Source organism: Euleptes europaea, chromosome 3 (genome assembly GCF_029931775.1).
Source record: "Euleptes europaea isolate rEulEur1 chromosome 3, rEulEur1.hap1, whole genome shotgun sequence".
NCBI lineage: Eukaryota > Metazoa > Chordata > Lepidosauria > Squamata > Sphaerodactylidae > Euleptes > Euleptes europaea.
The window spans coordinates 20,238,445-20,266,253 of record NC_079314.1 but is presented as its reverse complement, the minus strand read 5'-3'; the positions used below and the strand labels follow the sequence as shown (position 1 = coordinate 20,266,253).

The following is a 27,809-nucleotide window of genomic DNA, read 5'->3' as shown; positions in this document are numbered from 1 at the left end:
CTTACGTTACTCTCTTTGGGCTCAGTCCATAAGGTTCATCTGCCCCCGGCCCCCACTCACTCCAGAAATTTGTCAAGATCTCCAGAAATTTGCCAAGAGCTTTCTTTACCCTGGCTTGATGTGTTGTGAGATGTTTGTATCTATGAACATACCGAACTGTCATGGTACATTTAGCTCAACCCTGTCTCCTCTTATTAGCAGTGACTCTCCAGGCCCTCAGGCCAGGAAAGGTCTTTCCCTGTGCCAACCTGGGATGAACACACAATGTAACTTTATACCAAGTCAAACACTTGGGTTTTTTAAGCATGGCTGTTTCACTCGCCATCACCCCTCCGACAACTTCGGGTCTTTGTTTGGATTATGCATGCCATTTCCGGCTGTCAGAGGTCATCTCGCTCTCCCCCTGCATGTCCCCGCGCTTTGCCTACGTTTTGAAGGACCTGTTTTATCTGGAATTACAAAGAAAATAGTTCAAAAGGGAATCAACAGATTTCTCCTCAATGCCCCAACAGAGATAATAAAACAAGTGGCCAGGTCTTGCAGATGGGTGTATCATCAGAAAGGCCAATTGAGTCACACTTTTACCCCTGAGCAGGATAGGGCCTTATGGTCTTAATAGGCAGACCTTTTAGAATTAATATCTGTTTGTTTGTTAAGAAGTGCGTGAATTCTAAATAATAGTGGACTTGTACATTTTATATGGGGAAAACAATGTTGTAGAGTTTTAAAGTTTGTGTTGAACTGGTCTTTTGACTGCAATAAATGATTTTGAATCAACAGATTCTCCACAAGCTTCGACCCAGATAGATGCACCATATAAAAATTGTGATCCTACTTTGCTGTTGAATACAGTTAATGGCAGCTGGAATGTATTGACCGCCTTTAGAGTAGAAGAAATGAATTATTGCCTTTGTGATAGTAAGTGCTTTGGTCCGTGCATTTCTAATATGGGTTATCCAGAACATATTGGACTGGAAGTAAACCCCAAGATATTTGAACTGGGTGACCTGGTCAGTAAGGTTACCATTATCACGCCAACGATGTCTTTGCTGATGTGAGGACCTAGAGAATTGCATCATTCTAGATTTACTATGGTAAAACCCTCTGAGCCGCAGTATTCTGCAAAAGAGCTCAGAAGTCGACGTAGGATCCACTAGGTATCTAGAAAGTAGCAGTTGCGTCATTCTGCATTCAGTAGGATTGATATAGGAGGGGTTTTTTAATCTTGAATTTTATCTCGAATTTGAAAATGCGGGGAAACGCAGGGGAGAGCGAGGCGTCATCTGAAACGGGATGCATACGGAGGGGTGACGGCGAGTCTTTAATGCAGCCATGCATAAAAGACCTCTGTCTGTCAAAGGCACTGTTGTCTTCTGCGATGGCCAATACGCTGTATCGCTGTTTGATAATTTCCACATCCACGGGACATGGTAAAAATGCCATAAGAACCTTTGCGCGCGCGCCAATTTTCAATGGTGAAAATAGCATCTTTCGCTTCAATTGACAATGGGCCACACAACGTATAAGGTGGTTACTTTTCGACATACCTTTTACTGTATGTATTTTGGGATGTGTTTGTGAAAATATGTATGAATGTATATACAACCACTGAAGAAGGCCGAACAGGCTGAAATGCATATGGTTTTATATTGGTCATTTGCATTTATTACAGATAATCAACACTGTTGGATATTTAGAAATTTTAATTTGAAGCCTATATATTTTGGACTCTATAATAAATTATAATAACTATTTGTATAATATTAGCTCAACTTTTAATTCTTTATGAGCAGCAGCTCTCAGGAGTCCCACGTACAGATCTTTCACGTCACTACTGCCTGATCCTTTTAACTGGAGATGCTGGGGATTGAACCGGAGACCTCCTGCATGCTAGCCACTCTGCTACTGCAGGAAACTGTCACCTCTTTCTGCTGTGTGTGTAGACCAAGCTGTGAATGTATGAACTGTCCTGACATAGGGCTGTAGTTCTCAAACAGTGAGGGTGCATAAGTAAACTAACCCATGCTATCTATGCCATGACAGTTCGCATTCTTACCTTTATGTCAACATATAGTCCGCTGTTGTGTGTTACATTCCTGAGAGGCAGATCTACTGATTCCTCTCCTTTCACCTTCTACTTTCTTAGAAATCAACAAAGGCGGGCTAAAGGTTGCATTTATCACTCTCGATAAGCAAGGATTCCGCTCGGTGCCAAAAAGTAAATTGCAGATGTTTCTTTGCTGCATTATCAGTCAGTGGCTGGTCATTTTTCAGTCTAAGAGCGGCAATTTCTGATCCAGTAGAAATCCTTTCGCTGGCAACATCGGCTCTCCCTTCCGTCCTTCTAGTGAAGAGTGTCGGTATTTAGCTAAAAGGAACCGGCGCGTGATGTCTGCAGGAACTGAGTTTTTTTTTTGCAAACTAGAGAATGAGAATCTCTTCATTGGCAGGAACAACACCTGAAAACTGATTATCTTCTGTTGCCACCTCATCCTAAATGAGCAGTTTTGGGGATGGTATGGACCCATGCCTACATATGGAGGCTCAGGTCTCCTCTGCACCACAGAGCATTTTTTAAAGCAGCGTCGACTGGTGTAACAGCTGCAGCCTTTCCTGGAAACAGGCTCATTCCTGGTTAGAGTACCACAATTCACTCTTTGTGGGGCTGCCTTTGTAGACTGTTCCAAACAGAGCAACGGGACTGATGTTGGCTACAGAGAGCATATCCTGCCGGTCTTAAAATAATTGAATTGGCTACCAGTTTTCTTTCCAGGCGTAACTCAAAGTGCTGATTGTTATCCTTGAAAACCCTAAATGGTGTGAGAGTCAGGAATTTGGAGGAATACTTACTCCCATGTGAACCTGCCCATCAACTACAACCTTCCACAAAGACCCTGCTTTGCATGCCTCCACCATAAGAGGTAAGGTGACCAAAGACAGGGCCTTCTCTCTCATGGCTCCTTGTCTTTGGAATTCTCTCTCTGCAGATACTCGCCTGATGCCAAACATACTGCTTTTTACAGGCCAAATGAAAACACTGTTATTTTCTTAACAGGTCAATGTGTTTGCCACTTTTTCTCCTCTCAATGCACACCGCCGCCACAATCTGACATCTGCGATGCTCTTGTTTACAGAATAGTTTTCTTTCTTTTTTTCTATGATCACCAGTACTGTTCGTATTTGTTGTTTTAATAGGAAATCAGTCCAACAGCCTGCTCTTGCCTAGTTTTCACTCTTTAGGTTGGTTTTTATTTCTTTTGGTGATTTGCGTGTGCAACTTACCCAGCCGACCCTCAAGTATTTTAAACGGAGACATGCAGGCAGTATCTCAAATCCATGCTTCTAATGGGTGTGGCCCTCTCCCACCTAAATGGAGTCACATGAACACATGAAGCTGCTTTATACTGAATCGGACCCTTGGTCCATCAGAGTCAGTATTGTCTACTCAGAGCGGCAACGACTCTCCAGGGTCTCAGGCAGAGGTCTTTTCACATCACCTACTTGCCTGGTCCCTTTAACTGGAGATGCCGGAGATGGAACCTGGGACCTTCTGCATGCCAAGCAAATGCTCTAGCATTGAGCCACGGCCCCTCCCAGGTATGTTGCATGCACTAGTTCAAAATCAACTCAAAACCTGAACAGCTTAAAGTTGATAAATTGTTCTTGGTTCTGCTTCTGCGCCACCTGCTGGTAGGAACCACACACGGCGCCCTTTGGTCTTGTTCCATGAACACGCAGAGGGCGAAAACGCATGGTCGCTTTAGCCTCCTTTATTCCCCGTTTCAGCCAGGATTCAGCCAGGATCGAACGCACATTTGACGAAACGCATGCGTTCCATCCTGGTTGAATCCTGGCTGAAACAGGGAATAAAGGAGGCTAAAGCGACCGGGCATTTTTGCCCTAGAATCTCTCAAATCCTTTTGTTTTGGTCCAAAGGGAAAGGCTTAAGGACCACAACAAAACAGAGTCTCGGGCCCTCCACTTGCACACCCCCCCAACGTTGTCAGTAGATAACTGAGAGTATTTTGGTGCATGCAGTATCGGCACAATAAATATATTATATAGTTTAACGTGTAGCATTTGATAATGAGTACCCAGCTTGCTGGGGGTAAAGGGAAGATGACTGGGGAAGGCACTGGCAAATCACCCCGTAAACAAAGTCTGCCTAGTAAACGTTGGGATGTGACGTCACCCCATGGGTCAGGAATGACCCAGTGCTTGCACAGGGGACCTTTATTTTTTTATTTGATGATGACAAATTCATTAATAACCATGAATGCTGATTGATAAGTGTGTGTGTGTGTGTAAACTGCTGTCAAGTCACAGCCGACTTATGGTTAGGGTTGCCAACCTCCAGATACTAGCTGGAGATCGCCTGCTATTACAACTGATCTCCAGCCAATAGAGATCAGTTCACCTGGAAAAAATGGCTACTTTGGCAACTGGACTGTATGGCATTGAAGTCCCCCCTCCCCAAACCCCGCCCTCCTCAGGCTCCGTCCCAAAAACCTCCCACCGGTGGGGAAGAGGGACCTGGCAATCCTACTTATGGTGACTCCGTATGGTTTTCAAGGCAAGAGACAGACAGAGATGGTTTGCCAGTGCCTGCCTCTACGTAGTGAGCCTGGACTTCCTTGGTGGTCCCCCTTCCAAGTACTAACCAGGGCCGACCCTGCTTAGCTTCTGAGATCTAATGAGATCAGATTAGCCTGGGCCATCCAGGCTAGGGCAATTCACTAAATAGGCAAATGGTTGTTTACATGTAAGCCGCTTTCCTGAAAGCCAGGGGTGAAAGACTGGTGCAACCTTGTTAGTCCACAAAATGTGTTGGTGGTGGAAAGTGACATCAAGTTGTAGCCAACATATGAAAACCCCATAGGGCTTTCAAGGCAAGAGGTGGTTTGCCATTGCCTGCCTCTGCATAGCAAGACTAGACTTCTTCTTCTTCTTCTTCTTCTTCTTCTTCTTCTTCTTCTTCTTCTTCTTCTTCTTCTTCTCCCTTCTCCCTTCTCCCTTCTCCCTTCTCCCTTCTCCCTTCTCCCTTCTCCCTTCTCCTTCTTCTTCCTTCTCCTTCTTCTTCCTTCTCCTTCTTTCCCTCTTTTCTCCATTTCCTCCCTGCAGAACTGATGCTCAGAGCTGTTTTGGGGAAATCAGTTTTGCCTGAAGGGTCGCCACTTCGCCCAGCAATCTCTACCAACAAAATATGCCATATATTAGTGCAAAAAACCCCAAATCAGTGGGTTCTAGATCAAATCAAGCCTGAACTAACCCTAGAAGCTAAAATGACTAAACTGAGGCTGTCATATTTTGGTCACATTATAAGAAGAGGCACTGCAAAAGACAATCATGCTAGGAAAAGTTGAAGGCAGCAGGAAAAGAGGAAAACTCTCAAGAGATGGACTGGCTCCATAAAGGAAGCCACGGCCCTCAGTTTGCAAGACCTGAGCAAGGCTGTGAAAAATAGGACGTTTTGGAGGACATTGATTCATAGGCTGTTACCACACTAGGTATTGCCAGCGATGTATCAAGAGTTTGGAAATGTTATAAAAAACATCGCTTTAAAAGGGTTTTTGGATGCCACGGCTAAAAAATGGTTGGAAGACGTCTTCACAGCTAAAGGGGCCAAACAAAGTGCGAACAGTGTTTTTTATAACAGTTTCAAACTCTTAATACATCGGTGGGAATACCCAGAAAGTGCGAACAGTATTTTTTATAACATTTTCAAACTCTTAATACGTCGCTGGGAATACCTAGTGCGGTAACAGCCATAGAGTCCCATGAGTCGGAAGCGACTTGACGGCACTTAACACACAGGGGATGGACTTTTTATCCAGCCAGGAATCTCTGCGGGTCAAAGATGGTGAGAACTGAGACACTGAGCCTTGCAGAGGACAGGTGACCATGGAAACTTTCATGTGGGCATCCTTTAAATAGCATTATCACCATTACTTTGTCATCAAGTCTCTAGTCCACAGTAAGGGCTGAGCTAGCCTGCATCCTCAAAACAAGCAAAATCATTCGGGTGAGGATACAATACTGCCCTGATACTGTCAAGGTTGTGTAAATGAAGCCCTAAGGGAAGAGGATGTTTAATAGGACTGCTTCTCTTGACAAATTTAGAGTGAAACCATACGCAGTCTTGCCTGGTTGAATTCATTCCCGCAAGGAGCTCAGAACGCTTCTCCTTACAATCCTCACAACAACCTTCCGAGGTCGGTTAAACCGAGTCCACATTCCCTGGTTCACAGGGAACAGTGAAGCTGCAACAGTTTCCCTGGCAGGGTTGAGCAGGATTTGAACATTCCCCAGTATGCGTGACTACTCAAAAAGTGCTGAGTTTCTAAAAAACAGATTTCCTCTTTTTGCAGGCAGGGCCTACATGTGAGCAGGCATAGAACTTGTAGATCGGCAAGGTGTCGGCTTGACTGCCCAGCAGTCTGGCACAAAGATCCAGAATTCCAGAAGGGGCACAGGATGACACAGATTTGGGGGCGAGACTAGGTTTGCACATTCAGTCCTCTTGAAAATCCAATTTGGCAAAGGCGAAGCCTGTTCAAGCCAACTATGAGTGGGGACTGGCTCCCCCTGGTGGCTCCTTCCAGCAATGTCCTCACAAGCCGCATAAAGGATGAAGTAACAAGCAAAGGAATAAAAGTGAATTCACACATGCACGATCATTTACCGATGCCTGCGTATTCAAGTGATTGCTTGCATGTGTGAACCAGCACAGCTCAAGAACTGTGGCTAGGGTGACAGATGACAGGGTCTAGTGGCTAGGGTGACAGCTGAAGATTGAGGAGACCCGGATTCGAATGCCCATTTTGCCCAGAGGTTCACTGGGTGACTTGGGGCTACTTCACAGGGTTGTTGTGATGCTAAAAGGAAGGAGGAAAACACTGTGTACACCACCTTGAGTTCATTGGAGGAAGGATGGGATAAAAAAAGAATGTTACAGACAGACAGATCAAACATCGCAGAGATCGTTCAGCAAGCGATGATCGAGGATGAGTGAATCAGACCGAACTTGAACCTGCAATTATTAATTTAGCCTTTTCCCCGGGACCTTAGAATGATGCAAAATCACCCCCCCAAGGGTGGAACTTGTGATTGTAGATGCACGAGCACATCGCATCCAGAACCCTTGATGTAGCATTGCCCATGCTTCTGGCGTTGTGCCATAGTTATCAATCGGCATCATGAGCAGCTTCCACTAGGGGTAGGGGACACACCCTCTCCCCTGAACCATAGGTAAGACATTCAAGGGGGCACTCTTATTTTTCAAGATGCTGTCTTTGACCCGAAGCCCCAGAACCTTGTGCGGGGTGCAGGGGGGCTTTAAATTAGGCACTGGGCTTCATTTCAACTCCAGGTTGCAGAGATTCCAACAGGACAGGGAGTCTCACACACCGGATATTTTTGCTTCTCCTGGCTGCATTCAGTGACTGGTGGAATAAAAAGGTAAAGGTAGTCCCCCTGTGCAAACACTGGGTGGTTACTGACCCGTGGGGTGACGTCATATCCCAATGTTTTCTAGGTAGACTATGTTTACAGGGTGGTTTGCCAGTGCCTTCCCCATTCATCTTCCCTTTACCCCCAGCAAGCTGAGTACTCATTGTACCGACCTCGGAAGGATGGAAGGCTGAATCAACCTTGAGCTGGCTACCTGAAACCAACTTCCTTCGGGATCAAACTCAGGTTGTGAGCAGAGCTTGGACTGCAGTACTGCAGTTTACCACTCTGCGCCACGGGGATTTCTTGCGGCTGAAAAAGCACCACTCAGATAGAGAGACAGCCGTGTCAGAGCAGGGAGACCTGAGTTAAAATCCCCCCACAGCCTTACAGGGCGTTTTTGGGCCATTTAGTCAGGTAAAAGAAGTTTGGAGCACCATAGATGTCCTTCGAAGCTCTTTGAATAAAAATGTAATAAATAATAATGTTGAATAACGGTGGGGCGGTGGATGGCGATTTGGGCTCAGGAGACAGGGGGTTGGATTCCTGCCCAACCTTAGGATATTTCCAAATATCCCCAGTTATGGTCCAAAGGCACTTGAAGCTGGAGGTACATAGGCTATTCAGTACTTGGGTAACAGATCTTTTGGAAATCCTATTGGTGCCAACCTGGTGCTCATAAAGGCTGGGAAGTGAGATAAAACTGTCCTAAATTAAATATGAACACATGAAGCTGCCTTATCCTGATTCAGATCCTCGGTCTATCACGGTCAACATTGTCTGCTTTAACCTTCTTCCCTCCTCCCCTGACTGGCAGCAAGTGTCCAGGGTCTCAAACAGAAGTCTTCCCCATAGAGTTGCCAACCTCCAGGTGGTGGCTGGAGATCACCCGCTATTACAACTGATCTCCAGCCAATAGAGATCAGTTCAGATGGAGAACATGGCCGCTTTAGCAATTGGGCTCGATGGCATTGAAATCCCTCCCCTCTCCGAACCCCGCCCTCCTCGGACTCTGCCCCTAAAATCTCCAGGTATTTCCCAATCTGGAGCTGGCAACCCTATCCCCTCACTTACCACCTGATCCTTTAAACTGGAGATGCTGGGGATTGAACCTCGGACCTTCTGCAGGCGGAGCGGATGCTCTGCTACTGAGCGATAACCGTCGCCCTTATCAAGAACATGAGGTTGTTTTATCCTGAGTCAGGTCCTTGGTTTATCAAGGTCAGTACTGTCTACTGTGTTTCGGGGCTGTTTTCCAGCATCTTGGGCAGAGGTCTTTCCCGTCACCTCCTGCTTGATCCTTTCCATTGGAGATCCCTGGGGACCAACTCTGAGATCTTCTGCTTGAAAAGCAGCCCCCCCCCCCGCCACGGATTCAGAGCCCCTCCCTATTCTGGGACTGAGAGGTGAGTTCACTTCCCTGCTCGGTCATGCAGTTCACCGGTAGGGTTGCCAGCTCCAGGTTGAGAAATACCTGGAGATTTTGAGGAGGGCAGGGTTTGGGGAGGGGAGGGACTTAAATCCCATAGAGTCCAATTGCCAAAGCGGCCATTTTCTCCAGGTGAATTGATCTCTATCGGCTGGAGATCAATTGTAATAGCATGAGATCTCCAGCTAGTACCTGGAGGTTGGCAACCCTACTCCCTGGGCCACCTTGGGATTTCCCCCCCTTCAGCCCTACCTTACAGGGCTGCTGTGTCGATCCAAATGAAGGCACAGGGTGGAGGTTCCTGTCTGGGAGGCAAAATGTCGTGGATCCACCACACCTGGGGAGGGACTAGCCTTTAAGCCTTTGCCTGCTCCCTTGGTGCTGGGTGGCAGTATCCCCCCCCCCACTAAGACACCCAGCCCAGCCGTTGGGGAGGGGCCGTGGCTCAGTGGCAGAGCATCTGCTTGGCATGCAGAAGGTCCCAAGTTCAATCCCCGGCATGTCCAGTTAAAGGGACTAGGCAGGCAGGTGACGTGAATGGACTTCTGCCTGAGGCCCTGGAGAGCCGCTGCCGGTCTGAGTAGACAATACTGACTTGTAGTAGAAAAGGGCAAGAGTCCAGATGCACCTTAAAGACTGACAAAAATGTTTTCTGGTAGGGTATGAGCTTTCGTGAACCACAGCTCACTTCTTCAGATCACTCACGAAAGCTCATACCCTACCAGAAAACATTTTTGTTAGTCTTTAAGGTGCATCTGGACTCTTTTCTACTACACTTCTTCAGATCACTCACGGAAGCTCCTACCCTACCAGAAAACATTTTTGTTAGTCTTTAAGGTGCATCTGGACTCTTGCCCTTTCCTACTACTGCAGGCAGACTAACACGGCTACCCACTGTGAATGCTGACTGGGATGCTCTTTTGATACGGGGGGGGGGGGTCGCTTGCTCCAGGGGAGCTGCGACAGCAAGAGGTCTCCCGCTCGGACCTGGAGGTTGGCAACCCCAGCAGACAAGGCTGGACCAGGGGGTCTGGTTCAGCAGAAGGCAGCTTCGCGACGCCTGGCACTGGGGAGGGCAAGGGAGACACCCAGATCTCCTTGGGCTCTGCGGGGAGCGGGCCGGAGAGGGCGGGGCGGCTGCCTTGGCAGCTTTGCCAGCTGCGCGGGGTGGGAGGGGGGCTGGTGGGCGTGGCCCGCAGGCTGTGACGCGCCGAGGCGGCGGGGCTATAAAGCACCTGCCGGAGCGCCCACGGCTTCAGAAGCGCTCCTGGGCAGCGGCGGAGAGGGACGAGCGCGCCGCTTAAAGCCCATTACAGGGTTACGCGAAAGCCGCAATGCTCAACAGCCCGGCCAGGTTTTTCCCCCTTCTTCTCACGCTTTGCGTCCTGCTGGAAGAAGGTGAGGTTCCTCCGGGTTTTTTTTTTTTTTTTAAATGCACAAACTTTTAGGCAACTTTGCAAATGGTGTTTCTCCCCCCCCCCACTCCTATTGAGGGATTTTTAACGCACAAACTTGTATGCAGCTTTGCAAATGGTGTTTGTTTCCCCCTCCCGGTGAGAGGTTTTTTGAAATGCATAAACTTTTGTGCAGCTTGGCAAATGGTTTTTCTCCCCCCCCCCCCAGTGAGGGATTTTTAATGCACAGATTTTTATGCAGCTTTGCAAATGGTGTTTCTGCCCCCCTCCTAGTGAGGGATTTTTAATGCACAAACTTTTATGCAGCTTTGCAAATGGTGTTTCTCTCCCCCCTCCTAGTGAGGGATTTTTAATGCATAAACTTTTATGCAGCTTTGCAAATGGTTTTTCTCCCCCCCCCCCAGTGAGGGATTTTTAATGCATAAACTTTTATGCAACTTTGCAAATGGTGTTTCTCTCCCCCCCCCCAGTGAGGGATTTTCAATGCACAAACTTTTATGCAGCTTTGCAAATGGTGTTTCTCCCCCCCACCTGAGGGATTTTTAATGCACAAACCTTTATGCAACTTTGCAAATGGTGTTTCTCCCCCTCCCCCAGTGAGGGATTTTTAATGCACAAACTTTTATGCAGCTTTGCAAATGGTGTTTCTCCCCCCACTCCTAGTGAGGGATTTTTAATGCACAAACTTTTATGCAACTTTGCAAATGGTGTTTTTTTTCCTCCCGGTGAGATTTTTTTTTTTTAAAATGCATAAACGTTTATGGAACTTTGCTAATAGTGTTTTTTTCCCCCTCCTGGTGAGAGTTTTTTTAAAAAAATGCATAAACTTTTATGCAATTTTGCCAATGATCCTCCCCCCCAACCAAATTTGAAGATTTCGTTTGGTATGCAAACAAATGCATGCTTCTATTGGCCATTCTCCCCCTATCCCGCAATTTGTCCCCAGGACCCTTGTCCTTCTGAGGTCTGCTCAGAAGTAAGCCTCATTTTAGTCAATGGGGCTGACTCCTGGAAAGGTGCTTGAGAAGGGCAGCTTCGTTCTGCCCCTTTGCCTGTCAGTCTTGCAAACTGGCTGGGGGCGGGGGGGGGGGAAAGCAAATTTAGGCGAGACCCCCCACTCACCTCACAGGGATGCTGCTTTGACACCCGTCCGTCAGAGATAACAGCAAAAGAAGCTGTCTCTCTCCCCCCTCATCCCCTCTTTCTCAGAAAGAATCCCCCACAGGCTCTGTCCCTTGCACCTTTTTCTCGGTGAAAAACCTGGAGAGACTGTGGAAATCAACGCTCCGCTCACTGACAATTTGCCCCGTCGCAATCTGTGGCCGGCGCTCAATAAGCCCAGCCATCAGCGATAAGAGTAATGCCATGCGCTGCTGGCGTGTGCAGAGCGATAACGACCTCCGGGCAGTGTCGATTATGCGCCTCTGAACACCCTTTGCAGCCTGCCAGCGTGTGGAGGGCTCCGCGCATGAAGCGCACCCCAGGTCTTCTCCTGGCTGGGCCTCCTTCATCCCCTGCTGCACTGTGCCATAGTCTGCATTTTGCAAACTAAAATGAGGCAAACAAACCTTTTCTTTTTAATGACCGAATCACTGTTGGCAGCCCTAACCACTGCCCTGGCGAGGTGACGGTGCTGGAGATTCGGCGGCAGGCTGACTCTTCCTATCCAGAGCCCTGCCTGATCCCTTGATCCGTCCTTTTCTCCTGGGCAGGTCTGGGCCATCCTCCAGCGGAGTCCCACCGAGGGGCGGCTAGCGGCAAACACCTGAGGACGAAGCGATGCTCGTGCAACAATTGGATGGACAAGGAATGCATCTACTTCTGCCACCTCGATATTATCTGGATCAACACCCCAGGGTGAGTCGAAACGCTGCTTGCTTGGACTTTCGGGGAGGTCCTCGGCTGTAAGTTCTGGGTGAGGGCACGACTTGTTGGCTCCCACCCATGAAGATATGATAACCATCTTCAAGCACTTGAAGAGTTGTCATATAGAGCAAAGCTTCTTAAACTGTGGGGTCACATATGGGGTCATGTAACTGAATGTGGGGGTTGCAAAAAATTTATTTGCTTTATTATCAGTAAATGTTTGATTTGTATACCTATTTTATATACCAATATAGCTGGGGTTGCGTAAACATTTCTCGGGCGAAAAGGGGTCGCAAGTGGGAAAAGTTTAAGAAGCCCTGATATAGAGGATGGTGCCAAGTTGTTTTCTGTTGCCCCAGAAGGTCGGACTAGAAACGGGTTGAAATTAAATCAAAAGAGTTTCCGTCTAGACATTAGGAAGAATTTTCTAACAGTTATAGCGGTTCTCCAGTGGAACAGGCTTCCTTGGGAGGTGGTGAACTCTCCTCCCCTGGAGGTTTTGAAGCAGAGGCTAGATGGCCATCTGTCAGCAATGCTGATTCTTTGACCTTATGCAGATCATGAGAGGGAGGGCATCTTGGCCATCTTCTGGGCATGGAGTAGGGGTCACTGGATGTGTGGGGATGTGTTGTGAATTTCCTGCATTGTGCAGGGGGTTGGACTAGATGACCCTGGTGGTCCCTTCCGACTCTATAATTCTAGGAGAAGGGGGAAAGCGATGGAAAGAACTCCTGCGATTCCTCTCTTCAGGTGCGTTTGCACAGGTCAATCAGTGGCTTGGCCCTGGATCCGCACATTGTTTTAAACTGCACAGTCGTCATAATTCACCTGCTGGATTTTCTGGTCCCCACCGGAAAACTCCAGGAGGTAGTACACTGTGGCCAGTGACGTACGGATCCAGTCACGCTTCTCTGTGTGCAACACGTGCAAAAGTTACAACTGCAGGACGGAGCGGTTAGTTTGTAGTGTCGCGTATATTCTGGCCAGGAAAACAGAACCACAGCCTGGCAACTCATTAACGATTATTAGGATCTACGGCTTTTGTCGATTAGTACTATGGAGGGTTGCCAGCTCCGGGTTGGGAAATACCTGGAGATTTTGGGGGCGGAGCCTGACGAGGGTGGGGTTTGGGGAGGGGAGGGACTTCAGTGCCATAGAATCCCGTTGCCAAAGTGGCCATTTTCTCCAGGGGAACTGATTCCTGTTGCTTGGACATCAGTTGTAATAGGAGATCTCTAGCCACCCCCCGGGGGTTAGCAACCATAGTATCATGCAATAATGAATCTGACATTCTAGCATTTAAAGAGCGGCAGGGCTCTGTTTTATGTGGGATTTCTGGTGCTGGCTGGTGGAGATGTCCTATTAGCATTACAGATTGACAAATTTCTGCAGGACCCCCACCCCCAAAAAAACAGGATAATTGAAATTTCAGTTGTCCTCTGCTGTGATGGCCGCACTGGGTTAGCAGCATGTGGTGTAGTGGTTAAGAGCGGTGATTTGGAGTGGTGGACTCTGATCTGGAGAGCCGGGTTTGATCCCCCACTCCTCCACATGAGTGATGGAGGCTGTTCTGGTGAACTGGATTTGTTTCCCCCTTTCCTACACACGAAGCCAGCTGGGTGACCTTGGGCTAGTCACAGCTCTCTCAGTCCCACCTACCTCACAGGGTGTCTGTTGTGGGGAGGGGAAGGGAAGGTGATTGTAAGCCGGTTTGAGTCTCCCTTAAGTGGTAGAGAAAGTCGGCATATAAAAACCAATTCCTCTTCTTCTTTACATTGAGACAGAATAGACATTAACCAGTGATGGGTACATTGGCACGGTAAAGACCTACATGATTTCCAGGGTATAAGCTTTCGAGAGTCAAAGCTCCCTTCATCAGATACAAGTAGGACTGGAGATCCTAGAGCCTTTATGTCCTTGTCGGAAGGGGTGTTGCAAAGAAGGGAGGCAGGTGCCAAGGTCGAATGCAAAATGTGATGAGCTTGATGAAAGCAGGGGAAGGGCCGTAGCTCAATGGCAGAGCGTCTGCTCGGCATGCAGAAGGTCCCCGGTTCAATCTCCGGCATCTCCTGTTAAAGGGACTAGGCAGGTAGGTGATGGGAAAGACCTCTGCCTGAGACTCTGGAGAGCCGCTGCCGGTCTGAGTGGACAATACTAACTTTGATGGACCAAGGGTCTGATTCAGTAGAAGGCAGTTTCATGTGTTCATGTGAGAAACACTCGGCTACTTGTTTCTGAATAAAGGGAGCTTGGACTCTTGGATCCTTCTAGCCTGAAAATCTGGTTGGTCTTTAAGGCGTTCCTGGGTTCGAATCTCGCTCTTGTTCTGCAGACCCAGCTGTCCATCCTCCTGAAATAGTGATAAAGGTGTGCTTTTAAAATCACGGATGTTCAGTGCTTTCTCTCGCCACAGATTATTTCTGGGGTGTGTGTGTGTCTCCCCAGTTGATGCTTTTCCTGAACTGAGGAAGGGTGGTCTTCATCTCTTGCGGCTGGGGGAGACTAACCTGTTGCACAATAAGGCGGAGCAGATAAACGCTTTTCGTTCCTGCATGGGCAGATCCAAGCCAAGCAGCGTCTCTCGCCCAGGTGTGGCTGTAATCATGCCCGCTAACATGCAATCTTGAACACATGTGAAGCTGCCTTACACTGAATCAGACCCTGGGTCCATCAAAGTCAGTATTGTCTACTCTGACTGGCAGCGGCTCTCCAGGGTCTCAGGCAGAGGTCTTTCACATCACTTACTTGCCTGGTCCCTTTAACTGGAGATGCCAGGGGTTGAACCTGGGACCTTCTGCATGCCGAGCAGATGCTCTACCACTGAGCCACAGCCCTAATCTTGAGACACGACTTTCCCTGAAAATAGCACACCGTTCCCGAGTGTTTCAGGAAGGGGGGGAGGGCTGGGGTCTGTGATGGAAATGGCAGCAGGGTATCTGCGGACTTGCAAGGGTGTGCTTTTGAGGAGCTCTCGATAGAAGGAACTTCCCAGGTCTGCTAGATGGGCCAAGAAGTCCCCCTCAGCAGGGAGCGAGTTACAAGCCCGCAAGCGGAGCAGGAACACAGTGGCTTCCCCCACCAGCTGAGGGGCTCATGAAGGGTGGGGGCAAGGCAGGCTGAAGCGGCACATGTGAACTATCTGTCAAAAAGAGCCAGAGTCCAGTAGCACCTTAAAGGCTAACAAAATTTCTGGCAGGGTACGAGCTTTCGCGAGCCACAGCTCACTTCTTCAGATACAGCTAGAATGTGAGTCCATCTATCCTAAAGTAGAGAAGAATGAATTAGACACACAATGGCAATGTAAATGTCAAAAGCAAGTAAATGAAGTTAGCAGGTGTGATTGGATTAGGTGTGATATGCAGAGGGGTAGTAGGCGTGGAGAAATCAGCATTGGTAATGAGACAGGAATCCCAGATCTCTATTCAGTCCCAGAGAATGCATGGTCTTGAGCTTCATTATTAGCTGTAATTGAGCAGTGAAATATCTGTTACTATCTAAAGAGGGTGTGGAATGAGTATAAAGTTACCCAATTCCACCACTGAACATGGAGGTGCCAGTTAATGAGTGATCCACGTCTCCTCTGTGCATGTGTCAATTACTCTTTTCAGAGAGCTGGAGGCCTTGGTAACAGCCTGTGGCAATGAACTCTGTAGGCCAATGATACGTTTTATTTTTGTGAAGAGGCATTTCTTTTTTTCCATCCTGAATCTATTGCCCATCGATTTCATTGAGTGATCCCGAGGTCTAGTATTATGGGAGAGGGAAAACAAAGCTCTTCCTGTCCCCTTTCCCACACTATTCGTACTTTTATAAACCCAGTCCTGTTGTTGTTTTTTAATCTCGCCTTCCTCCTGATTTTGTTTTTCCTAAAAAGGTGGACCTCTGGTCTGATCGAGCAGAACTCTTTTTAGGTTTTCATAGGCCTTTTATGCATGGCTGTTTCCCTCGCTGTCACCCCCTGATGACTTCGGGACTTTGTTTGGATGATGCATGCCGTTTCCGACCGCCAGAAGTTACCTTGCTCTCCCCTTGCCTTCCCCCGCGTTTTCAAACTCGAGATAAAACAGGTCCCTGAAAACGTGGGTGGATAAAGACCCGAAGTTGTCAGAGGGGTGGTGGTGAGTGAAACAGCCATGCATAAAATACCATATTTGAAACATGCAGAGCATGTGAAATCTGCATGCTGTGTTCCCGGAATAGAGGTCCCTCCCCGCTTGGTCTGATGTCACCCAGCGAGCTTCACAGATTTTATGGCAGAGGGCATTTCCCGCAGGCGTCATAAGAACATAAGGAAGGCCATGCTGGATCAGACCAAGGCCCATCAAGTCCAGCAGTTGGTTCATACAGTAGCCTACCAGGTGCCTTTAAGAAACTCACAAGCAAGATGACTGCAGCAGCATTATCCTGCCTGTGTTCCACAGCACTTAATATAATAGGCCTCCTCCTCTGATCCTGGAGAGAATAGGTTTGCGTCATGACTAGTATTCATTTTGACTAGTAGCCACGGATACCCCTCTCCTCCCTGAACATGTCCACTCCCCTCTTAAAGCCTTCCAAGTTGGCATCCATCGCCACATCCTGGGGCAGGGAGTTCCACATTTTAACGATGCATTGAATGAAGGAGGTCCCTCAACGTCCCCTCCTTTTCATGCAGAAGCTTCTTATCACTCAGGTCCAGGGAAACTTTCCAGAATCACGAAGTTAGGAAAGACCAGTGAGGATCCTCGGGCAGCCCACGTTCTGCGCGCCGAAGCGCAGCCGTGGGTGTGCAGGAGTTAAGCTGGGAGGAGGGAGGTAGCCTTGTTCCCCCCTCTCCCCTCAAGACAGTAAATACCTCTTTTACCTCTCAACTACAAACAGACATTGTTATTGCCAAGCCCGCTTGGCTGCCGACCAAGACTTCATTATAAACCTCCTTTCTGATAATGGATGTTAACCGGATTGCCTTTTTTTGTCATTGTTTTTGTTTCAACAGGCACTCCACTCCCTATGGCCTGGGAAACCTGCAGGAGCGTCAGAAGAGAGCTCTCGGCCGGTGCGAGTGCGCACACTCCAAGGATAGCATCTGCGGCACTTTTTGCCACAAAAGGCCCTGGTAAGTGTTAGGGAAACAGTCCCTTCCTTACGCAGAGCCAGAGGGCTCCTGGTGCTACTGGTGAGAATTGTGTGTGGCTGTGTGTGTGAGAGAGAGAACTATCCCCCACATATACATGAACACATTATGCTGCCGTATACTGAATCAAACCCTTGGTCCATCCAAGTCAGTATTGTCTACTCAGACCGGCGGCGGTTCTCCAGGGTCTCAGGCAGGGGTCTTTCACATCACCTACTTGCCTAGTCCCTTTAAATGGAGATGCCGGGGATTGAGCCGGGGACCTTCTGCATGCCAAGCAGGTGCTCTACCACTGAGCCCCGGCCCCTCCCCAAATATGAAACTGCCTTCTACTGAATCAGACCCTTGGTCCATCACAGTCAGTATTGTCTACTCAGAATAGCAGCAGCTCTCCAGGGTCTCAGGTGGAGGTCTTCCACATTACCTACTTGCCTAGTCCCTTTAAGAGGAGATGCCAGGGGTTGAACCTGGGACCTTCTGCATGAGGAGTAGATGCTCTATAACTGAGCCACAGCCCCTTGCTACAGAATAAATCTGTTTTGCTCAGACTGGCAGTGGCTCTCCAGGGTCTCAGGCAGAGAAAGGTCTTTCACATCACCTACTTGACTAGTCCCTTTAAGTGGAGATGCCGGGGATTGAACTTGGGACTTTCTGCATGCCGAGCAGATGTTCTACCACTGAGCCACGGCCCCTCCCCGATGATGTGAGCCTCTCTGAAACATGAGGTGCAGGGGCATGTTTGGAATGCAGGGAGGTCCCATGTCCAGTCTTTCCCTCACAAAGATTTGCTGGAGAGAGTCAGTGAGAGTAGACTAAAGCAAGGGTGTCAAACATATTTTTAGGGTTGCCAACCTCCAGGTACTACATAGAGATCTTCTGTTATTACAACTGATCTCCAGCTGACAGAGTTTGTTTGTAATGCTTATAGTCCATCAATTTCAATATCTATAAGTCCATCAAATATAATTCCCAGAGCAAAACTCACTGGAGAAATGGTAAGCAATTGTTGACAACACGATCCAGTTGCAGAAGAAATCTCTTGGGTAGTAACTGGAGATTTCCTGCTATTACAACTGATCTCTAGCCAATAGAGATCAGTTCACCTGGAGGAAATGGACACTTTGGCTATTGGGCTCTATGGCATTGAAGTCCCTTCCCTCCCCAAACCCTGCCCTCCTCAGGCTCCGCCCCCAAAACCTCCCGCCGGTGGTGAAGAGGGACCTGGCAACCCTAACTCAGCAGACCAGTGGTCTGATACAGTAGAAGGTAGCTTCGTGTGTTTGTGAGCCAAAATTTGACCTGGAGTACCCGAGCTCATAGTTTATGGGCTTCACTACTACTCTACAGTGAAACCATCCTTGAATTGGCCAGCATTGTCGTTGACTCATGTGGCCATAAAAGCCAAGGTTGGCAGCAAGCCATTGTGGGGCCCTCTAACCTCTGCACCCCACGCTACATAACAAAGGCATGCCTTTGGGGCCTGGAAGTGGGGCAGTTACATAATCTAAGGATGGGGTAAGGTCGCAGGGTGTCAATGCAGGCTTGCCCTCATTTACCCATCTTCTAAGAAAAGCATGGAGAAGTGAACATGGCTATAAATATTTCCAAGAACTGGGTAGTGCCCAAGTGTGAATGTGTGTGTGTGTTTTAAACATGTGCTTTTAAATTATGAAAAATAACAAATGCTGGTGTTTTCTGCCTGGAGACTACCCTGTTTTTTTTGTTTTTTTAAAAAAGTATTCCTCACATTCTTTGTGTGTGTGTTTTATGGCTATTTGATGAGAGTTCGTATCCTCTTGGCTTCCAGGGATCCCAGGAGAGGTCATCGGGTGCCCACAAACCCGGGCACGCTGGAAAAGCTTCTCCGGAACAGTCTTACGAAACGCAGCAAGCTGAACTTCTGAACGTTCTCAAGTAAGGATCTATTGAAACGGTCTCCCATAGGTGGAGCGCTTCTAAACTGCTTCCCGGGGACACTTGATCTTCGTTAGGACTTCAGAATGCTTTGTGGCCGGCTTTTCTCATGGCTCTCTCCCACCCGAAAAGTCCCAGCGGCTGCATTTTTGACAAACATTCTGATAATTCACTGCTAGGCATGCATACATCCCTCCCTTAACTATCTGTCTTGCGCATGTTCATCCTGCTCTGTGCAGAAGGAAGGCAAAGGGGTGCACAAAATTATCCCGCCTACCTCATTTTGTCTTCACAGATGACCCTTTGGGGTAGGGTAGGCTGAGAGGAAAGTAATTGGGCCAAGGTCATCTAGCCGTTCACCCAGACTCCATAGATCTGTCCTAAAAAGGACAATGAAACCTCTCTTTGATGTAAAGGTCTTACTGTGTTCCCATATGTGATTCCACAAAATGTGCGGTTGCTTAAACTTAGGGCTTAGTAAACCCACACTTTGGGTTTCTAAATCCAGACCCAAAAAGGGGTTGTGTGCCTTTAAGAATTTGTTGGCGCTAGATTTGAGTTCAGTAGCACCTTGGGGACCAAGAAGATTTTGAGGGTCTACTCTTCCCAGAGTCAAAGCTCCCTTTGTCAGATACCAGATATCTAACAACGGGAGGTTGGACTCTTGAAACATTATACCTCGAAAGTCTTGATGGTGTCTGAGGTGCTCCTGGATTCGAATTTAGCTCTTCTGCTGCAAACCAACATGGCTACCCTCTGAAATTGAGCATTTGTTAGATGGCTCAATTTCATCAAGAGCAGCAGGGCTTTAGTCTGGGGAAATACCACAGCAGAATTTCCTTTTGTATGCACCTCTTGCAGAACCACAAGGTGACCTCTCCAAGTCTAGACCTGAAAGCCCTAAGCCCAGCTCCTTTTGAGTTTCTAGTGAATGCCAAGAGAGCGTTGGCTGAAGTGCTGAGAATTTTGCCTCTTCCGTTTGTAGGAATCTTGGCCTTTCTAACTCCCCGTTCACCAGAAAGCAGCACATTTCTCCAAGAAATTCCAACCAGCACTTCGCCCATCTGAGAAGAACATCTGGAAGAAAACAAAACTAACCCAAGAAAAGGATAAGGAAGGGCTTAAAGGCTGCTCTTCACTTTTATGGCATGGAGACCTGTGGTTGCCAGATGCTTGTACTCAACGGGTACCGTGAAGTGGGAGGCGAGAACGCCGACAGAGGAAAACCGAATGGGGGAGACAAGCTGTCGGTGGAAGGTGTGAAGGTCAAACAGATGATAGCACAGTTCCGTCAGTACTCCGGAGACGGTCTTCAAGGGGAAATGGCTTCTCTGTTTTGATGCATCCACCATGTTGGATCAAAAAAGACTTTTCTCTTGGATACCAACAGGACTTGGCATGAGATCGGAGTGTAAACGGCTGGCATTTGGGGAGGGCATCTTTTAAGCACAGCGGCCACCTGTGGCTCTTGCCAGGCTGATGCTGTCTCCTTACCTCAGGATCCTGCCTGCTCTTGTTCTCAGACGTCGTTTTTGGACATTTGCCTTCAGCCATTGGCCAACTGCCCGCCGACTCTCCCCGCATCTCCCCCCCCCCACAGCTGCCCAGAAAAAGAGGATCAGATGTATAATGAATCAGACGTTCCCAGCTGGGTAATAGGTACACGACCAATCTATCTCCTTTGTGTTTTTGTTTTTTAAAGAAAAAAAGAGCGTATTTTTACAGTGGCCACGGTTCAATTCATTTCACCCAAACTTGTGTCCTCCCTTCTCTTTGGGGTAATTTCAGTGTTGATGGGAAATGGTGTCGGCCATGAAAGAATTAAAAAATGCTGCAGGATAAGGAAAGTCTTCACTCACATTAAAACCAGTTTAAGTGACATGGCTTCCTTTAAGGAACCCTGGGGATGGTAGCTGCGAGAGGAACTTTAGTAGGGTTTACTATTTCCACAAAATTAGGCTGAAGCTGCATGACACTCTTGAGTTTCCTGTCAGCTGTTGTCTACTCCGAATGGGCAAGGCTCTCCGAAGTCGCAAGGTCTTTCCCACTTTTTCCCACCCTTGCTGCTTGTGGTCATTTAAGTGGAGATGCTGCAAGCTAAACCTAGAACCTTCTGCATGCAAAATCTACCTTCAGTCCTTTGACTGGGGATGTTACACACTGAACCAACCCGGGCCCTTCTGCACACAAGGCACGTGGCTCTGCTACTGAGCTTCATCCATTTTGGTGTCAGTTTCACCTTGACAGCCGACAGGAATGCTTGTCAGTTTCTCCAGCTGTGGTGGTGATACTGACAACCTTGATTTTTGCCAAGCTCTTGCCTTGTAGAGGTGAAACTGTGCGGGTTTCGGTCCTCCTTTGTCAATTTCACCACTGCAATGAAGGGCACTTCTCAGGACAGGCGTCAGAGGTGAGAATGGTCAGTTTCTCCACTCTTCTTTGTAGCTGGGGTTCAGGGACTAGAAAACGCAAAATTGGCACTGAGCTTTTTGGGTGTCGTAGCTGGATGCCCGCACCATTGTGTAAGCAAGCAGGAACAAAGCAGCTGTGGAGGAGTCTATACGCGTACATACAAAACTCAGAAGTTGTTCAGGAGCTCCATACAAGTGGAATGTTGGAAATAAGGAATGTATTCCACACATCCCTAATTATGGGCTCTCTTCCTCTACCATTCTGAAGGTTCCTCGCTTTGGAGCTTTGCAAGCTAGACTGGCCTGAAACAGGTTTCAATGTGTAGTAGAGACAAGTCCGCAGCAAGGGCCGATCACTCATCCAGATGGGCGTCTTGTGGAAAAGCTTGGCTTGAATAGAGCCACGTGACAATTGGTTTTGACTGAAGTGGTGGTGATCTGGCTTGAGCACCAGGGCCCCTAAAATCCACATTTACTGCATCCTGGCTCATTTCATGCTCACGGGCTCAGCTGTGGGGGTCGGCTTTATGAGGCAGGCATGTAGCTCAGGCCATCACAGCCCTAACTCCCCACGTGCCATGCTAGTCGTAGATCCGGTACGGCCCTGCCCATAGCTAGTTCGATCTTGTGAACTGGATCTGAATTCCCTCCTTCCATGGCTGCTAGGATTGTGTAACAGGGTGGAAGGAAGGGGCCCTGATCTAGATGGCTCAGGCTAGCTTAATCTCGTCAGATCTCAGAAGCTAAACAGGGTCGTCCCTGGTTAGCACTTGGATGGGAGACCACCAAGGAAGTCCAGGGTCGCTACGCAGAGGCAGGTAATGGCAAGCCGCCTCTGCTCGTCTCTTGCCTTGAACCCCCCATGAGGGGTTCACCATAAGTTGGCTGCAACTTGACGGCACCTTACGCACACATAGAAGGGAGGGGGAGACACCATGATGTTGTCAGCTAAGTTGCTATGATGGTGCCATAATGTATCATAGCCCCAGTTAAAATATTAGAATGCTTCAGAAAAATCTCCTTTCTTCGAGTGGGTTCATGTGAACATTTTAAAAATACGACGGCTACTTAAGATGCCAGGTGTCTGCTTAAATCACATGGAGCATCTCTCGACCTTAACTGCGGGGCACACCACCAGACAGCGGTATTTGCATTCATACAACGACTCTGAAATCTGGGGGAGTGGTGTGAGTACATAGACTGTCAACTTGCCCTGGGGTCAGAGGACGGACTTGGTCTCCCTCTGGGTAGTGCCATCCCAGACTAAACATTTGACAATGCAATCCTATGCAGAGTTAATGTAGTCTAAGACCATTGAAATCAGCTGGTTTAGACTGGGAGTAACTCTGCTTAGGATTGCACTGACAAGAATGGTGGCATATACAAAATCACTCTTAGCATTTTGGAAGTGCAGGAAATGCGTCAGCGGAAAGGCGAGAAGAAGGAGAAGGAGGCTAACTTTTCTGAATGAAAGCTAATTTACATATTGGGCAAAAGCACAGAGCAAGTTGTGTCTGAATGTACCAGTTCAAACTCCAGGCAACCAGGGTGGGGTTCTTTTTTTTTTGCTCCTTTGCTTGCATGTAGAAATCTAGGGCTCAGCAAGCACCTTTCTCCCTGAGATGCTAACTTTCTGCACGCAGGGGGGCTACTGCCCATGAGGGAGCATGCAGAACTGCAACTCTGGTGATTTTCCTGACTATGTAGCACTGTTCTCAGGTCAGAGTGCAATCCTGCGTCCATTTACTTTCGAGTTAACCCCACCGAGCTCAGTGGAAGAAGGTGACTTCTGAGTAAAAGTAACATTTGGGGTGCACTATCAGTCTGCTCCATCAAAAATGTTTGAGCGCAGAAGCAAATACTAGATATTTCCAGGCTTTGGACAGGTAGGAAGGAATGTTGTTAGACTTTGGGGAAAGTGGGGCCTTATCCTGACTCGGATAACATTATTACAGACTTTCCTATAGGAAGAGAGTTTCACTCCTGGCTTAATTCCTTGGGCACTCAAGCACAGGGCACTTTAGTTTCTTTATAGGTAGTAATTCCTGTTGCAAAATGTGGAGAACAACAAGAATAGCAACAAAAATACAGCTTCTTACTACAAATAGTATCAATGCTCCAGATGCACGCATGTGCATATTTGCATTTTGGATGTTGTGTCCTATTTGTAAGTGTTGGCTGTTCATGTTGAGGCAGATGTTCTTGTCACCTGCGCACAGAGGCCGTTTATGCACGGCTGTTTCCTCGCGGCTGCCCCGCCGACTACTCTGGGGCTTTGCTTTGACTATGCTTGCCTTTTCCTACTGTCAGAGGTCGCCTCGCTCTCCCCGCGCATTCTGCCCGTTTTTTCCAGATCCATGTTTAGCCACAGCATGTGAAAAACATGGGGGAAACATGCGGGGAGAGCGAGGCAACCACTGATGGTTGGAAAATGCAAGGATAACCAAAGCAAAGGAAACAGCTGTGCATAAATGGCCGGGCAGAAGGTTCTTTTAAAAATGTGCTTCCAATGTAGGTCAACCCGTGTCTTGTGAGGGTAGCATAAAAGCGCCTGAAATGGAAGGCAATCTGGATTGTTGTTTGCACGTGAGAAAAAACTTGTTTGGCCTCAATGGGATCCACTCCCTTCCCTGTTTTGCAAGTGGGGATCGGCATTGTTCCCTTGTACAAAGTCAAATATCAATGCAAAGTTTTCTTGCCTGTGTTTCTCCTCTGGGCACTTTCCAGTCTGTAGCATCTCAATGTTTGGATGTAAATATATGGATATATTTATTTTTTTAAACTTTTTTACTGTAAAAGATAAGCTTTTATTTGTAATAAACGACAAAAAAAAAGGAAACGGTGGCTTCTCTTTCTTCCTGCCTTGAGTGCACTTTGTAATAAACAAGGGAGGGGCCGTGGCTCAGTGGCAGAGCATCTGCTTGGCATGCAGAAGGTCCCAGGTTCAATCCCCGGCATCTCCAGTTAAAGGGACTAGGCAAGTAGGTGATGTAAAAGACCTCTGCCTGAGACCCTGGAGAGTCGCTGCCGGTCTTAGTAGACAATACTGACTTTGATGGACCAAGGGTCTGAGTCAGTTTAAGGCAGCTTCATGTGTTCAAGGCCAGAACTCAGCTCAACTTGTCGCTCCCAAGATGGGGTGAAAAGGACTAGAAGAAGAAGAGTTGGATTTTATACCCAGCTTTTCTCTACTGTTAAGGGGTCTCAAAGCGGCATACGATCACCTTCCCTTCCTCTCTCCACAATAGACACCTTGTGAGGCAGGTGGGGCTGAGAGAGTTCTGAGAGAACTGTGACTGGCCCAAGGACCCCCGGCAGGCTTCATGTGGAGGAGTGGGGGATCGAACCCAGTTCTCTAGATTAGAGTCCACTGCGCTTAACCACTACACCACACTGTCACACGGAGGCAGGCAATGGCAAACCACCTGTGAAACCTCTTGCCTTGAAAACCCTACAGGGTCGCTACAAGTCAGCTGGGACTTGACGGCGTACACACACACATAATCTGCGTGTGTCAGCTGTTCCAGTAAGACATTGTGTGGGTGGACTTCTTAAAAAACAATGGCATGCATATCTGTGCGGTTGCATTACATCGTAACAATTTAGATGCAATCTAAAAAGAGACGGTAGTCCTCTCCCACGATATCTTCTGGGGCTTCTTCATTCAGGCAGAATGATTTCCCTGAAGCCCAGTTTTAATGAAGAGGAAGGGAGAGGGAGACCAAGCAATTTAGAGAAACGTCTTTGACCTTCCAGCAACACAATCAGTTGCTAGGCTGTTCCTTCCTAATAGTGTGTTAATGGTTAAGTTCTTCTGGATGTCATAAAGATCCGCTCTCCCTGCAGGCTGCCATAAAGCCTTGATCAACTCATCAAGCGAGTCAATCCCACAGTTATATTTGACTCAGTAATGAGCCTCATAAAAGCCGGGCTGGGGCTGAGCGATGACGCGGTGTGCTGTGCCGGGCTAGAACGCCAAGCACATGTGTCACACACCAAGCGAACCTACCCGATCTCTTCCTTGGAATATGAGGTTATTTAACCCAAAGATGTGCAAAGGATGAACGAGACAAGCATCGCTTCCAATGAAGCCTCGCCAAAGAAGGTGGCCAGAGGCAACACAGGGTGCCTATTTAGAGGGCAGGTAAGCTGGAGCATCAGTAAGTGTAGTGTTTTTACCAGCCCTGCGGTACTAAGATTTTTATTTATTTACTTACATTTATGGGGAGGGGCCATGGCTCAGTGGCAGAGCCTCTGCTTGGCAGGCAGAACGGTCCCAGGTTCAATCCCCGGCATCTCCAGTTAAAGGGACTAGGCAAGCAGGTGACGTGAAAGACCTCTGCCTGAGACCCTGGAGAGCTGCTGCCGGTCTAAGTAGACAATACTGACTTTGATGGACCAAGGGTCTGATTCAGTATAAGGCAGCTTCATGTGTTCATGTATGTGTGTTCATGGTCTGCTTTTCTTATGGTGGCTCAAGGTAGATTACATGGTATAAAACAAGGTAATCAAATAGTAGAAGAGTGGTTACAAGCAGCAGATTCTAATCTGGAGAACCGTGTTTGATTCCCTGCTCCTCGTCATGAGCGGCAGACTAATCTGGAGAACAGGGTTTGATTTCCTACTTCTTCACATTAAGCCTGCTGGGTGACCTTGGGCTAGGCACAGTTCTTTCAGAACGCTCTCACCCCCACCTACCTTACACGGTTCTTGTGTGTATGGGGGGGTGGGAAGTAGGGCTGTTGATTCGGTTCAGCCCGAACTGAAAATCAGCCGAATTTCCCTTGATTCGGTGGTTTTTAGTTCGGGATGAACCGAACTCAAAAATGGCGGGCAACTGGGGGGGGCCGAATTCAGCGAGTTCGGGAGTTCACGAATAAATCCGGCAAATTCGGCCGTCAGTAAGCAGCATAACCTTCAGTAAGCAGCATTCTCCTCCCCCGGCCAATCGGTGGCCAAGCTGGGTCTTCTTCTAGCCAATCAGTCAGGATTGAGTACTGGAGGAATCAGCTGATGTGCGGCCCGGCCGGTGAGAGAGAGAGAGAGAGAGGGAGGGAAATCTTCGTGTGTGTGTGCGGGGGTGCTTGTGCACATTCGCTCCTTTCCGTGGCTGCAGGGGGCGCATTTTTTGGGGTACAAACCCCAAACTTTCAGGGGATATTCAGACAATCCTTCTTAAGAGACCACCCAAGTTTTGTAAAGATGGGTTCAGTGGGGGCAGAAATATCAGCTCCCCCTTTTTCTCTTTCCGTGGCTGCAGGGGGCGCATTTTTGGGTGTGCCGATCCCAAACTTTCAGCAGAGCTTCAGACAAGGCTTCATAAGAGACCACCCAAGTTTTGTAAACATTGGGTCAGGGACCCCCGAGATATGGGCTTTCCCCTTTTCCCTATTGGGATGAATGGATCACCCTCGAGAGATGCATACATATGGATCTCATATTGGATACAAATGGAATCATATTGGATTACCCAGCCTCCCAGCCGCTCCTGATGGAACAGAAGACAGCCACAGTAAGACCCCTTTGGGGGCTTTCATCTGTAATTTTTCTTTTCTCTGTGTGTGTGTGTGTGTGGGGGGGGAAACCGAGTCTGTGTGTGTGTGGGGAGGGAGCAGTTTCTGTGGGGGGGGGAAGCCAAAGGGGGCTTTTGCCAGTTCTGCCTGGGGTGTGTGTTCCCCCTCCAGTCTCTCTCTCCCTGGTTTGAGGGGGGGCTTCATTTTTATGTCTTCAGGTTTTCCCTCATTCATAAGATCAGTTAGGTTATTTTGATGCTTGCTCAAAACTGGTTTTCAAATGGTGACTTAAAGAATGCATCTGCCTGGTCCCAAGTCCAATGCAAAAGGAGAAATTCCACCCCCTCCTGCTCATTATGCATAGCTAGCTGCCTCTGTCCCTTTCCATGGTTTGCAAACTCCCAGGTGTCAGGTGTTGCTTTGCACTGTTGCAAAGGTGCTTGTGTTGCTTTGCACTGTTGCATTGCATGCTTGTGTTGCTGTGCAGTTGTATTGTGTTGCTTTGCACTGTTGCATTGCGTGCTTGTGTTGCTTTGCAGTTGTATTGTTTTGCAAAATTCTTCACACCTGCCCCGCCCTTTGCATGTTTGCAAAGGTGTTGCTTTGCAGTTGTATTGCTTTGCAAAGTTCTTAGCACCTGCCCCGCCCTTGCTCTCATCAGCTGGGCGGCAAGCTCTGCCCAGAGATGCACATTACGGG

The 27,809-nt window shown here is 48.1% G+C and overlaps 1 protein-coding gene across 1 annotated transcript; it reads left to right on the top strand.

Annotated features, from left to right (window-relative positions):
* The first annotated feature begins 10,212 nt into the window (after window positions 1-10,212).
* On the top strand, window positions 10,213-19,176 carry EDN2 (endothelin 2). The gene is made up of 4 exons (XM_056847566.1): window positions 10,213-10,276; window positions 12,006-12,150; window positions 17,135-17,254; window positions 19,080-19,176. Exons 1-4 carry the CDS (start codon window positions 10,213-10,215, stop codon window positions 19,174-19,176), a joined length of 426 nt encoding a protein of 141 aa, XP_056703544.1.
* The last annotated feature ends 8,633 nt before the right edge of the window (window positions 19,177-27,809 follow it).